Source organism: Embiotoca jacksoni, unplaced genomic scaffold (genome assembly GCF_022577435.1).
Source record: "Embiotoca jacksoni isolate LCO1_2020_lvr unplaced genomic scaffold, fEmbJac1.0.p SCAF_13, whole genome shotgun sequence".
NCBI lineage: Eukaryota > Metazoa > Chordata > Actinopteri > Embiotocidae > Embiotoca > Embiotoca jacksoni.
In genome coordinates, this window is record NW_027185263.1 from 14,873,921 (window position 1) to 14,889,140 (window position 15,220).

At 43.1% G+C, this 15,220-nt stretch overlaps 1 protein-coding gene across 1 annotated transcript in view; it reads right to left on the minus strand.

Annotated features, from left to right (window-relative positions):
* Nucleotides 1-649: 649 nt before the first annotated feature.
* The window catches only part of pcdh1a (protocadherin 1a), an 82,422-nt gene continuing 67,851 nt past the window's right edge, over nt 650-15,220 (minus strand). The window contains exon 5 of the mRNA XM_069146840.1: nt 650-3,483. Coding sequence (XP_069002941.1) covers nt 3,113-3,483 — 371 coding nt within the window. The 3' untranslated portion in view covers nt 650-3,112. The remainder of the gene's footprint in view (nt 3,484-15,220) is intronic.

Below are 15,220 nucleotides of genomic sequence, written 5' to 3' on the forward strand. Positions count from 1 at the left end.
TTATCTTTGGAATCCATGCTAAAATCACCGTCTGCCTGACAGCAGACACGGGGTTGTGGAGATCTATGTACACTACACCACCAAAAAGATTTCTTTATTTTTTCACACAACCAGTTTTGCTAAAAGTCTTTGATCAGTTAAGAAAAAACAAACAAACAAAAAAAACAAAAACATCCCTTTGCCAATTTTTCAGTACGGTAATTTGTCCATCTGTCCACAAAAATGATCACCATACAATACACACTACAGAGAGGCAAAAGATACTCAAGTGAATTCAACATTAAATCAATGTTAAGTACAAATCAAACATTATTCAACATACTTTTGAGTGTATTTAGGTGCTTCGTGACGTCCTCTTACTTTTGATCAAGGAGAGCCGCTCTGTGTTTGAGAGAGAAGTAAACACAGATCATTCAGCATGAGTTCAAAAGAAAGGTCAAACCTGGTGATATATTGTTCCAGAAATGAGTAGCAGGAGGTCATCATCGACTGGAGAGGAGGAGTCCGACTCATCAAGAGGGAGAGGAGGAGGGAATAGGCCTAGGTTGTTTTTTTTTGTTTTGTTTTGCAGAGGACTTAAATAACACTCTTGTTGACAACTGATGATTATCTGCTAAGGGTTACCCCCCCTCCCCACCCCCACCCCCTGTTTATTTTGTGTATCGGCGATCAAAGAGACAAATCACAAGATGTGCACCAGACTCACTTGAAGTGATACTTAAGCTGTAATCGGGTTCAGATTTGAACCCCGACGCAAAGCAGTTGAGGGTCTGAATGGAGTCGGAGCGTTTCGATAGATACATCTGTGACTGAGCCTGGGTGACATTGGTTTTATCACTCATCGCCATCTTTCACAGTCGTCTTTAATTCCAGGTCAGCGATCGTTCCCGCTGCTCTCGGCTCGTGAAGCTCGTCCACAGCTCTGAGACGGGAGCTCAGGGGAGCCGGGGGAGGGGTTTAATCACAGTGTATCATGGCTGTTGTTTGAATTTTTATTCCACTTGCTAAATGGCTTTGAAAACAGCATAATGTGCCTTGTCCCCCTCAAGGCAGGATAATCGCCCACCTTATTTAATCATGGCCATGTCCAGTAATTTCCATATGTTTTCAGTTTAATTATTCTAAACGTGGTTTTCAATGGCAGCATGATGAGGTAAGGGCTGATAAAAAAAATACCCCCTTTTTAACTGATTATAGCTCTGTGGGTGGATTTGCATTATCTGGTGGGTGCCTTGTCCTGGGGGTGTGCTCACACATGCCCTCGCTCAGGACTCATTACTCACCCTAATTAGGAAATGTCCATTCCCAGCTCCTCCACTCTTACTCAGAGACACAATCTCACGATGGAAATACTCTGCAGAGGTGAGCGGTATCTACAAATCTAATCACATCAATGTTTAAATCAAAGACGCCGACTAGCTCTACGATGTTGTAAGGCAGGCTAGTGGAGTCATCATTAACATCCAATTACTGACTAATACATAGTGTCCTTCAGACATATCCTTCAGATTCACTTGGAAAATCTTTGTAAAGATAAATGAAGCCCACGGGCATGCCCTATTTTTATTCTCTGTTCAATAGCCAGAGGAGGAAAGATGCCTGATAACTTATTAAAGCGTGCTGTCCTCAATACAGGGAAGATGATAATTAACAGGAGTCGCCGTAAATTGAGCCCGACTCCTGCTGTCTGTTTGAGCTCAACAATTCCACATATTAATTACTGACATGAAGATTTATATCAAATATATTTTTTTTTTGGGGGGGGGGGGAATCTGTCATCTCAGGTCCATGTTGGTAATTCGCTCCTTTCAGTGGATGCTCTGTGTGCCGGGTTCACCTCTTAAGATGCACCGAGTGAGAGCGGATCCTCGAAAACAAACAAAATCAAAAGTAGTCTTAACGTTGGGCACCTATCTAGTTTACACCGGCTTGATATTATGTTCCGTGAGTGCTCACGCTCTCCAGCGGCTCTCGATGCTCGAGTGACCCTTTCATGTAAACAATTCTTCAGGCCATCGTTCCATTTGCAGACGTTCCTGTGGACTGTGAGCTGCGGGGGGAGGGGGGAACGGTTTGGGAGTTACACGTCGAGCCCGCCTGATTTTCACAACAGAGATGAGAGCTTTTCTAAACCGATCTGGCGGGGCCGTGTCGTCAACTGAGCAAAAAAAAAAAAAAAAAAAAAAAGCCAATCAGAACGTGCTCAGTGAGTACTCTGCATTTGGTCGTTGTGACTCTGGGGCGCTGTGGCCGAGTCAACCGTTTTCATGATGAACGATAGGTCACAGTGCTGCGAGTCGGTGGAACATGATGTCAGTTTAAATGCTGCCACACAGCTCTCTCCACCAGTGGCAGAGCTCTACAGGGAGCGGAGGTAAAGGCCATTCTTCTATGATTAGGGGGTTGAAGGTGTGTGCGTGTGCGTGTGTGTGTGTGTGCGTGTGTGTGTGTGTGTGATTGTGTGGAGCGGATAAATACCTTTCACAATATTGAGCCCCACTCCGGGAGATGGTTTCAATCAAGTTCTTAAACAGTAGCAAGTAAAGAAAAGCTTAAATATGCTAAAACTCTGAGGCATTTTTTTTTTTCAGCTTATGCCAGACAAAAATATATGTAGAACACGCCATTCAAATGTATTTACAGCACTGTACATTGAGCGAGACCATTTCACTTGACTGTTGGTCAAAAGTGTTCTGCCTTTCTGATATGGCCTGACTTGCTGTGTAGTAAAATTATATCTAATAATGGCACAAGAGCACTGATCACAACTTTCAAATTCAAGAGATCACTTCACAGAATGGGACTTGGCTAACTACAACAATAATTAGTTACTACTAAAGTAGCAATTACCATCTGCACTTCCTGTTCGTCTGTCTGAATTCTGTCCTTCAAGGTTCGGAATAAATAAATGAGTGAGTGCATCGATTAACTTTGTGGAATGATTCATAAATATGCTAATAAATTAATAATTTAAGGAGGAAATGACAAAAACAAGCGTTCAAGCCGGTGAATGAGTCACAGCCTATGTTACCTAGAAAACGGGCGTTGGCTTGTGTGGACAGCCTGTTTCTCCTTCTGAATTGGGTGTACCTTTTTACCGATCTGATGTTCCTCACAGGTAAATTTCTCGTTTTGGGGTGTGGGCAGAGGGGGAGGTGGGTGGGAACTCGGAGGTGACGCTCAGGGGCATCTCCTCCAAGGGGCAGTCCTGATTGGCGTCATGACCGCTGTTGGAATAGGCACTGCGGGAGGGCGGGAGGCGCGAGCGGTGCTCCTCTCCAACGAGCCTGGCGCTCCCGTTCGCCAGGCGTCCCAGGCTCCCTCTCTCCTGGTAAGGCACAAAGGTGGAGAGTTTCGGGGGGTTCCTGGTCTTGCGTACGGGGGAGGGATGCCCGGGCATCCAGCAGGCGTCTGAGTGGCCCAACTCGCTGCACTCGGTCGTGCAGTTCCCGGTCATCGCCACGTCAGGGAGGGAGCGGATATCTGCAGCCAAGGACAGAGGAGACGGCGTCATCAGGGAGAGCTTCGTAAACATCGGAACAATATTCATTTCAAAAAAAAGTTGTAAAAAGGCATTTTGCACAGAAATGGTTTCATCTGAAACACCCCATGAAACCCACTCCCCTCCTTGAGGTCTTTGCAGCTGTTGCTAAGCAGTGAGCAGCAGTTGCTATGTAGCTGTTGCTATGCACTGTGTAATGAGTGCTCCTGTGTGTGTGTGTGTGTGTGTGTGTGTGTGTGTGTGTGTGTGTGTGTGTGTGTAGTCCACGAGCTGATGTGGTGCATTCAAGACATGGCGTGCTGTGACTATGTCATTTCGAAGTGTGCAGCGGCAGTTCGTCTGCTATGTTTGGTCTATTTTCCTAACATGTGCTAATTTCTATTACAGGAGAGTCATGTGCTGTGAATGGTACTGTGTCAACATAGAAAAAGACTACAGGAATGGACACATGTCGGAGACGTGTAGTGTTTGGTTATAAAGAGACGAGCTGGATCCCTTTGGGCAAAAACATTGCTGAATGAGTTATTGATTGACAGTGCTGAAATGAGTTCCCTGCCCTTGATTATCACCCATTTTTTTTTTATCCAACTGTTCCTAATTAAATAAATGGGTCCATGACCCAGTGACCTCATTTTAAATGTACAAGCTGGGAGGGCTCCAAAATAAGTTTGCATTAGCCATCACTCACTCAAGGCTATCACATAGCTCTAAAAGAGAGGAAGCCGTGTGTTTGTTCACCAGAGACGTGCAGCTGGCAGCCAATAGACTTGTTAAGCAGCCCACCTGTTGACAAGCTAAACATACAGCCCAGATTAAATGGAAATACCACTCAATTTATCTTTGTTATCCCTTCAGACTCGGGCTGGGACAGCCAGATCAATTGTCTGCGAGAGGAGCAGATGACTAAGATCCGTGTGTCCGTGATGTCGCCGACGTGAAGTTTTAATTGCTGTGATAAATGCATTACTGTAATGCCACAGCGCTGTCCCTACCATGAAAGAACACGTCCATCACGGGAGCGCCGTCTTGTTTCGTGGCCACAGGACGGTGTGTGAATGAGCGGAAATGTATTTGTGGAGCCAAAAGAGGAGAGCTCAGCGCCACACACGCACACACACACGCGCACGCACACACACACACACACACACACACACACACACACACACACACACACACACACACACACACACACACACACACACACACACACACACAACGAGCTGAAAGACGCTGCTGCATGTGGATGATGGAACCACACGAGATGACGTATTGTAGGGGCCGGTATTAAGAGTTCACAGATAATAGAGAAAATACCAGCTTGACAGTGAGCCTGAGACATAGCATCAGTATTGTACTCATGACCAGTGGCGAGATAATTATCGCACAAAATGTCAGACCTCTGAGGGAGGAAAATAAATAAATAAATAAATGCATCTGGTTCAGTCAATCAGAAGCCAAAGTGATGCAGCTCGTGTGTTAAACATTTGAAACGCTTCACTGTGTAATACAAATTAATGGCAGTTATTTATTTGCATTTCCTCAGTGGTGTCAAAACTATTCATCTCTCATGGGGTAATCCATATACAGCTGTCCCGTTGTTTATCAAAATAATAATAATCGGACGTAGAAGAATGCATAGCTTGATCTATTGTCGCAGTTAATCTCATTGTTCCTGTAATCCTAAAGAGCTCGACGTTTAGGCCGTCAAATACATTTACTTCACAATTGAGCAATGTTCTGCCTTATTCATGCTTAATTATATCATTATGCTTCAGTGGCAAATTCTTCTCTTTGTTTACTAGGTCATCGTCGATGAACTGAGATTCTTCTCAAATGAATGAACTACACTTTTATGTTTGATTAAGAACAAGAAAAGTGAATTTAGAGCCATAAGAAACAACAGGGAACCGAAGCAGGAGCGTGTGTGTGTGTGTGTGTGTGTGCGCGTGTGTGTGCGTGCGTGTTTGTGTGTGTGTGTGTGTGTGTGTGTGTGTGTGTGTGTGTGTGTGTGTTGCAGTTTCATTTTCCCAGCTCCACTAAGAGCGTTGTCTGTATGCATCACTGCAGTGAAATGGACTCTTGCTACAAAAGATGTTCATGGGAAGAGAGTTGGAGAGAAGGGTTTGAGGAGTACGCTTCTAAGCACAAGCACAGTCGTGTAGGCATCTACCCCCAAAAGGATTTCACACTTGATTAAAACCACTCCACAGCTTCCAGGAGGTTTACGCCACACCAAGAGGCCTCATGTTCAAAATCGGCACAGCTCCACATCTACAAATCACTGGGATGTGTGTGTGTGTGTGTGTGTGTGTGTGTGTGTGTGTGTGTGGGAGGGGGGGGGGGGGGGGGGGGTTGTGTGTGTGTGGGGGGGGGCAATTATGCGGGTTTTCTGAGACACTTCACATGCCACAATTGGTTCGTTTCTTTAGGAATTAGAAATTATAATTATATGTGTGCATGCGATCGTGTTTGGTATGAAAACAAGCAGAACAAAGTCACAGTTGAACACAGAAGGCTCCCACCTTTGTCTGATTTCTCTTTTAACTCATTCAGTCTCGCGAAAGAAGACATCAAAACTGTTGCCTCATCTTCGCTGACTGTCAGGTTGGCAATTGACTTCGGGTCGACTGTGTTTTTAGAAAATATAATGCAGCCTTATTTCATGAAATGCCAACCAAAAGAAAACATGTCATGTAAAATGATAGCATGCGGGACAGGAATTAAGAGCACATTCTGAAACCGAGCTCATCATCATCACCAAGGGCCAGAAAATCAGCGATGACAGCTAAATACGCCGACTAGCATGCCAAAGTCTGCCATTTTTTTTTTTTTTTTTGCCAACGGTGCCAAGCCGCACATCGCACGTCATCAACAGAGAACATAGATACTCTAATGCCAGCTATTTTAGCAGGCCATTACCGTGTCTGTTAGTGTTTCATCTAAATTTCATATGGTTTTATTTTTAATGTTACGTACAGCCTGTTCTTAACAATTTAACAAATGAGAGATCTATATTCAAGCGCGACCTGCCGTGCTGCTGCATCCTGTCAGTGACGTTCAATAGTGCATGTAATTTCCAGTCACACGTCAGCTCGTTTTTCAACGTGTAATAATAATGAATTGGTTATTGTGCGGTTATGACAGCATGTTATGCGAGGGTGTCTCAATTGTGAAAGCACAAGTTTTTACATTTGCTTGCCCTGACCTTTCTGTCACACTCGAATCCATTTCCAGCAAAAAAATCAATACTGATAATTATACTTTTGTGTCTGCCTTTTGCTGCGGCCATTAGCCATCTGGAGCTGTAGTGAATTCCACTTACAGTGTGGTAGAATACTGTGCACATCAAAACATACTCCCACACTCGGCTGGAACGATCACCGCTTGAATATTTGCTGGACATGATGAAGCAAATGAGTCAACCACTGGTTGAAGGACCAGCCAAAGACGCTGTGGGAAAATTGGTATTTTCTCACCCACTCAACCCCGTTTTCTGCTGCACCGATACCTGAAATAAATCCTTTAGAGTTTATAGTCTTGTATGTCATGGATGGAGAGCCGAGGTGGACAACGGAGAACAGATGGGCAAACCAGAGCGCTATTATGCTACTGGCTGAAACAGGCAGACTGGATTCAGAGAGCTTGTGATTTGGTTTTGAAGAGCGGTGACTCGGTGACATTTCTTCCTCTCTGCACAGCGGAATTCTTTTCCTCTCGACTTGGAGATAGATTGCACCTGTAGCTCTCTCCTTTTATATTAGGTCAATCCCATCTGCTTGCTTAAAGCAATATCAGGAAAAAGAACAGTAATGTCTACCCTCTCCCACCTTCAGTACGTCAGCGACTCACAGTGAACCTTAGCAAAACCTCTAAAAGCACCTCAACTGCAGTGGCATAGCATGCACTCCACAGTGCAGCTACAGAGTGGGGGTACACACAGAGCTTAACCCCCCGGCTGACAGATACATGTGAGGGGTGGGTTTGCATGCTGCTTGCATCAGGGTGCCAGTGGGAGGTGTTGAGTGTCTGAGGCAGGCTTCCTCATCGTCTGATCCCCTGCCCACGGGCATGGGGGAAGCTGCCTCTTCCTGAGATTTCACACTGCTCCCTCTCTGTTTGATTGCAAATGCTGCCTCTCCCCACCGGCTGCTTTCCAGCGTGTGCGCCACACCGCTATGATCGATGGCGAACAAATATGAGAGATCCACAGCTCACGGAGGGATAACATGGGGGGGTGGGGAGGGGTGGAGGGGGGGCAGCTACTATTGTTTGAGAGTGTGTGAGTGATATTAATGGTATATTTGTGGTTCCTGCAAACAGTTTATGTGGTAAATGACTTAAGAAGTTTCCGAGGAACAAAAAAGAGAAAGACGAAATAGCCCACATTTGAGCAGACATTAATGTCTGTGGTGGCTACCAGTATAATAACCGGGTGTGAATGTATTCTGTGGTTGTCACCCTCTGTGAAGAAAAACAACAAGAAACCAGGGTTTTGTATTTCTTTAGCTATGACATGTCAAGTCTTGTTATTCAGGTGCTCTCAGGAAGCACAGTAAGCAGAAGCTACCAAAAAACACGTTGTTTTTTTCCCCCTTCTCCAGAGGGGTACATTTTTAAGAGTCTGAAAGTTGCTACAAGTACACAAACATCGAGTTGACATGCACATTTGTTTCCCTGCTCATTGTAATGGGATCCAAAAGAACAGTGGAGGAGCAAAATTAGAACGTGTAGGTTTCCCCGCTTTGTCACCTTATCTCAACAGAGTGACGAGGGAGAAAACCACATTTTTAACAATACTGTGGTGTCGCTCCGTAGATGATTGGTGTACTTTAATTCTGAAAGCATGCTTTGTGCAGAATAATGTGCAGAATAATTCATATATACTGTACAGCAACATTTGCCCCTTTAGACAAGCCTTGCTGGAAAAGTTAACTTTTAAAGCCAATTGTAAATGTTTTTTATTGTATGAAAACCAAGTGGCAACACACTGTGACATTAAGAATGGGTCATGATTTTGGGATATTTCAATAGTCATCAAAATATAGAAAATTGATTTGTATATGCAAGTAGTGTACCCTGTTTTTACAGGCGCCCAGCTGTAATGCATTACTCCCATCAGAAGGTGGCGGTAATGCACCTAAAAGCTGTCTGCCAGCGCCATTAAACAACATAAGGAGAAGAAGAACACATTGCTGCCAGGCAAAACTGTGTGGCGCTGTGAGGGGCGAATTAATAGTTGATTAGTTCAGAGCGATTTGCCAATTTGCGCTTGAAATGCCCATCCCTACGTGACACGTACGTATTTTGACTTTGTATTTAATGAGCCAGCCCCTAGTGGCCCTCAGGTGTATTGCACTTTAAAACACTTGCACATTGGCTTCACTTTTCAGACCCGGTGACAATGTCCATTTGTACATACAGTCTATGATGCAAACTAAATAAAAAGAAAATGCATCACTTTATAAAAAAAAAAAAAAAAACATGATCATTTTGTCTGTTAGTATAAATGCTTAAATGTTTTGGTGGAAACAGGTTACTGGATGTCCAGTCAGTGTGTCTGCACAAGGTGACGCCAGGATACGAATTGTTATGGAGGTTTAAAGCATATGTGTCAAAGTCTACCTCGCAGACTGACTAAGATCTGAATTCTCAGCTTCCTGAGCAGGCCAGCCTCTCGCTGACAAAACCTGATGAGTGGACATGTCGGCCAGAGGCACGTCAGGAAAAGAGGCTGTGGATGGTTCAGTGGGTGATGGTACACCTCCTGTCAGTTCTCTCACCGTCCACCATTTTGTCTAAGACATCCTTTATTTGAAGACTGCCTTTTGTATCACTGCATTTGACAAAGCCTTAGCACCTGCTGACAGATCACGCTATGCACCAGCTCCTCCAATTGAGAAGTTGATATGCAGTGTGATATGTCAACCAATACTAAGGCTTTGTCAAACTGTGACACACACACACACACACACACACACACACATACAAACACAAATACACAAACACACATAAGGCATCCTGGGATAAAATTGATTCAAAACATTGGTGGAGGACTGGAAGTAAAAGGTGCTAAATAATGATATAGTAGTTTTTGTAACTAATATCATTGTTTCTCTGTTGGTGCGCAAAGGTGTTCGTGAAATGTGAGTTTGGAGAACGGCTTCATGCTTCTGCCCACAGCTATATGTTTGGCTTGCTGGCCAATTACTGACTGGAAATTGCATTCTGAAGCTTGACAACAAAATATTGATCCGTAGCACCTGTCAATGCAATAATAAATTTAAAAAAAGATTCAGGTTTATGATAATCATACAAGTCCAGTTCCTCGACTCACTGAGATCAAATAATGCCAGTTTTGTTTTAGCAATCAATAAAATAGCCTGAAATATAACACCAAATATGTCTCCAGATAATCTAACCACCCATTTGCATTAAGTGGTCACACCCTCCTCAGCGCAGTACGTCTTCACCATACTGTTAACGTTACATATCTGCTTCTATTGCTTTACCTAAATCTTCCATTAGCGCAGACGGTTTAGAAATTATAAACAGCATTACTTTATATGCTGTATTCAATCTAATGTTCATTCAAATAGAGGGCTTCAGGGACAGCGTTAAATGTGCACGTTAAGTTTAGACATCAGTGCTTTACTTTAAATTTAGAAATTTGCATTTGCTCCTTGGGCTAATACAGGTATTTTGTTAATGCTGCTCATTTAAATCTTTACTGTGGGCTGTGCCACAGTTGATGAACAATGTAATACTAAACAGAGAGATGCTGATTAGGATTAAAATATAGCATTAGAACAAACCGGTTCTCAATACATGTTCAAGATAGGTGTAAGTGCAGTTTAACATAATATACAACAGGAATTATTTGTCATTGGGCATTGTCAAATTACAATACAACAACATGAAAGATTGAATAAGGGTGAAAATTACTGCATAGTTTTTTTTTTTTTTTTTTTGGCAAACAGCTTTTGAAATCGTATAATATATTTATACTTGCTTGCATAATTACATTTGTGCCCACTCTGCTTCTTCTTCTCTGTGTTTCTCTCACTCCTGAAATAGGAAACCCTGCATTTCCCTTTCAGTTCTCTGTGTAATTTAATTAGAAATGCTCAAAGAAATGTAGACTAAATCCCTGTGGTGTGAGGTTGTGACTGGACGCTCAATAGCTGGAGGATTTTTGTTTTTCTTTAAGGTGTAACTCTATTGCAGATTTTGCATAGGTCAATCATCAGTTTGGCAATTACAATAACAGGTTATTCATCGGTTTGAAAGATACCTGCTTAAAAAAATTGTAAGATTATATTTCTACCTGAATGTCTTGGTTGACTTTGTGCTAATGTGTAGATGCGTATGGCAAGCAGCACAGGTCGGTTTCTGTCACAGATTAGTTAATAATAAAAAAAAACATGAAAGACTCCGACTGAAGTTGGAAGTAACCCGAAACACGAAAAATCCTTATTTTTGTGAATTTTATGACTGATTTCATGGGATTTTTTTTTGTCACGATAATTAAACTGAACGTTTTATCACCCAACCCGTACTCTGATTACCACATGACATACTTGAAGAGTTACTTGTCTATTCCTGTCTCACAACTCAAACATCCTTTCTTCCTCTTGTCTGAATGTCTCTTTTCTTGGTCCATGCCTTTGAAGCTTTCTTCCTGCTTTGGGCCCCTTTCATTGGCCCTTTCACTGTGGCAGCGCTCCATGGCCTCATACTAGCCGGTACAAGATGTTTCATTTCGCAAAAGCTGAAAAGAAAACCCAAACATTCAGTCGTCGGTCTGAAGCACTTGCAGTAATGGGCTGGTATCCAATATATTGAATGTCTTAGTGGTTCTGTGCTCAAATAACACCAAATAATGTGGCTACATTTACAATTTTATTTTCACCATTAAGAAAAATCAAAGTTTTCCTTCTACGCGATCTCCATCTCTTATTATCAAAGACGGAATTATTTTCCTCTCAGGATTTCCACCCCGAGTACATTCCCATGCACAACTTTCATGCTCGCTATCTTTCACGCATTGATCTTACTGACATGTAAAAGTGATGTCTTCCATGATCCATGTGTTGTTCTTCCTCCCCTTTCGATCAAGATGTCGTTGCTAATTCTGCCTTTGATCTCCACAGTCTGTAGTGTGAGACATGGTTAACATGAGAGCGCTAACATTAGCAGCTAATTAGCAGCACAGAAGTATAGAAAATATAGGAAATGGCAAACGTGGTTTCAGTGACTTCACTGTAGTTTTTCCCCATATCTTGTGGGCAACATAACCTTGCCTGTGGCCATGGTTGCGCTATGACGACTTACATCATTTGATCATACATCATATCGTTCAGCCAGAAAACCAAGAGGTCAGGCTCAGATTTATATCAAAGCGCTCTGTAGTATGGATGCATTGCAGGGGGGGAATGCACGTATCAGCACAATTGATATAAAGCGATAACTGTGATAAAAGTTAGTACACACAGATTTAAATAATACCGTCGCAGCAGGAACATCATTTTCGCCCAGTATGGAGAAACATCTGAGTAATCTGATCTTTACAATCATGTAAGTAGTCCGTGCAGCGGCTAAACGATGACCCCGGAGAGGTGGAAGCTTTATTTGACCGTTTACTGTAGATAGAGAGTTGCTGCCTGACTGACAATTCTCTGGGAGAGTCAGCATATTAACGCAGTCAGATGGAAAGCTCTGTTCCCACAATGCTCTGAACAATACAGCTAGGCATTCGGAGCAGGACAATTCAAATTTGTAACGTGATGGAATATGAAAATTGCCTTTTTGTGTGGCAGAGAAGCTGCAGGAAAAGACCAGCAGCAATCTCCCAATGTTGCTCCTCCCGTCTTACACTCTCTGTCAGCCGATAGCTTTTCTGAGAAGGCTTTGATGAGGGGATGGAGGGGTGGGGGGAGAGAAAAAAATATCACATGGCATCCAGAACATGATTGAACACATAATTATTCAGGGAAACTGCAAATTCCAGTCTTTAAATATGGACTTAAAGAGAAACGCAGAACACAGAAGGCAGTGGGGGGTCATCAAGACGGGTTTTAAGGCCAGCGTGATTTCTCCCTCCCCTGTTGTTCTTTACTAATCTGTTGCATTCCACTGCTTGTGTTTGATTGACTTTTCGAAGCTTCAGTGTGGTGAGGACGGGTCAACGTTCATGTTCTTTGATGTTGTCAAAATCCTCCGACAGAACTAATCATCCAGCACAATAACACCATTAACCTAGTAGCTGCTCAGATGTGGAGGTAAATGTGTTTGTGTGTGTGTGTGTGAGAGTTGGGGGGGGGGGTGACAACAAGACTTGGGCATGTCTGGAAGGCAACGCATTGGTTAATTAAATCACCGCCACACCTGCACTTTAGTGCTATCGTGTGTATTAAAGGGGCATTAAAGTGGAGATATAAATGTTTTATCGCATTCAAATATCATAAATGGACAGAACGTACACTCTGGATAATAAAATGAAAATTTAATGCGCTGATGAGTAAATTGGGTCATGTGCAGAGCCGTAGCCTGGGTCTGTCTGCGACCCTGAGTGTGAACGGCTTCCTGTTTGGCTTAACATGGTGACTTTTCCTTTTCACGTGTAAGCAATATTGGTGATATTCACTGTGTCGCTCCGCGGTGTGAATGCGGCTCGTTGGGAGCCGGATTGGGATAATCAAGGCCATGGCAATAACAACAACAAAGCGGAAAAGCTGTAAAAAAACAAACAAACAACAACAACCCAAAAAACATGCAGCAAATGCACAACGAGAGTAAGCGTCAGGGTATCTGCTTTTTTTATTTTTATTTTATTGAAGTGTCTCCTCTTGCCATCTGTTTTTTTCAGCGCCTGTGGTGGCTGTATGTTTGATGGGTATCTCATCTCCAGGCTAGATATTGTTTCAGAAGACAGCTCATCAAGATGAGTGACAAGTGTTGGGGCTTTGCACATGGCATGACCATCTGAGAGGGAGTCACCCAAAGGGAAATTGAACAAATCCGTATAATTTCTTTAAGTAAAAAGATAGTGATACTGACAGTGACCGCGGGACTGCATTAAGATCCACAGTTTGTGTCTCTGTTATGGCTCTGCAGTCTGGAACTAGCCATAAAAAAAAAAAAAGTGTCTCGATTTTACAATGAACTCTCGCTAATTAGACAGGAGTTCCAGCAGAAATGCATGGTGGAACCAAGCTACATGGTCATGCAATATTCTGTCAGAATTACTCTACTTTTGGCTTGAGAACAAGGACTCTTTAGGGAAAGCTCACAGAAAGTAGGCTTTAAAGTGAGTTTTGAAAGGCAGAACATTTCTAGAATTGTTGAAGTAATCACTGAGCATTGCTCAAAACCTCCGTCAAGACCCGGCAAAAAATATTCTGATGATTTTGGTTGATAGGGCAGTAAAATGTCAGTTATATCACTTTAAATGTCTTACACAGTAAAACACTTGGCCATGAGGATAAGCAAGAATTATTCAAGCTATTTTGTATTTAGCTTAAGGCATGCAATGTATTGACTGCATGATATACCATGTTAACACAAAACTGCAAATTAAGAATTGATTCTTTCACCAGCTGGGGAAAAAAAGAGAGAGAGAAAAAAACGTACTGCCGCTTTCTATTTGGTGTGAAGAGGACATTTTCAGTTTCACTGGATTCAGTTCTCGTTGAGTTTGAAAGGTCCTTGAACTGCAGTGAATTCTGAGATATCTGTGATAAAGCCTTAAAGCGAGAGCTGCTCCGTTCCTGTGAGACTCACTGGAAATAAGGAAATGCATGTTAGGCCCATACAGTACAATCCAGTCCCTCAAGTGCCATCCATCATTGAAGGGCAGAACACTAGTTAGAGGGAGGTTCAGCGGCTCTCTGTCCCCATCACATTATGATGGAGAGATGACCCCCGGGGCCTTTCTCTGATGCCGGCTTGAGCAGCCCGGACCAAGTGAGGTTGAAGTGGAACTGGCCCCTAGCCAGCGTCCCCCTCCCTTCCCCGATGCACAGCGCTCTACCTGCTCTACGAATCACATCTGGGGTGAGACTGGGTAAGACCCATAGAGAGCAACGGAGCACTACCACCACTTTCTATTTCTGCCTCCATAATTATCCTTAACTTTCAACGCTGGATCCCATGGACCTGCCAGTGGACACTAAAAGGAGCGTCTCGTATCGCCACGAGCGACACCAGGCTAATTAAGAAATGTATCTTCATAAACTTGTACTTTAAAACCCAAATTTACACACACACACACACACACACACACACACACACACACACACACACACACACACACACACACACACACACACATACACATACACACACATTGCCACCTCCAAACCTGCTGCTTCAGCATGCTGCTGCCCAGACTCACTGGCGTGGCGAGAGTAGGCAGTATCCAATTTTTGCCTAAGTACAGAGAGCCATCCACTTTTGTTAGAGTAATACATGAGCACATCTAAAGCTTAGGGATACTGGCTTAGGCATAGTGGCTCACTCATTCATTTTATAAGCTTAGTGCTAAAACCAGACATTTTCAGTGGCAGCATGGTGTTAAAAGCACTATTTATGGAACCTAATGTGCGCTTATATGCATGTACTTCTCTTTCTGCTCATAATTCTGAACACTCATCTGGGTTTTCATCCATGTTGTATACATGTGGATAAGAGCTGAATAGCGTGTGCAGGTCTAAATAAAAA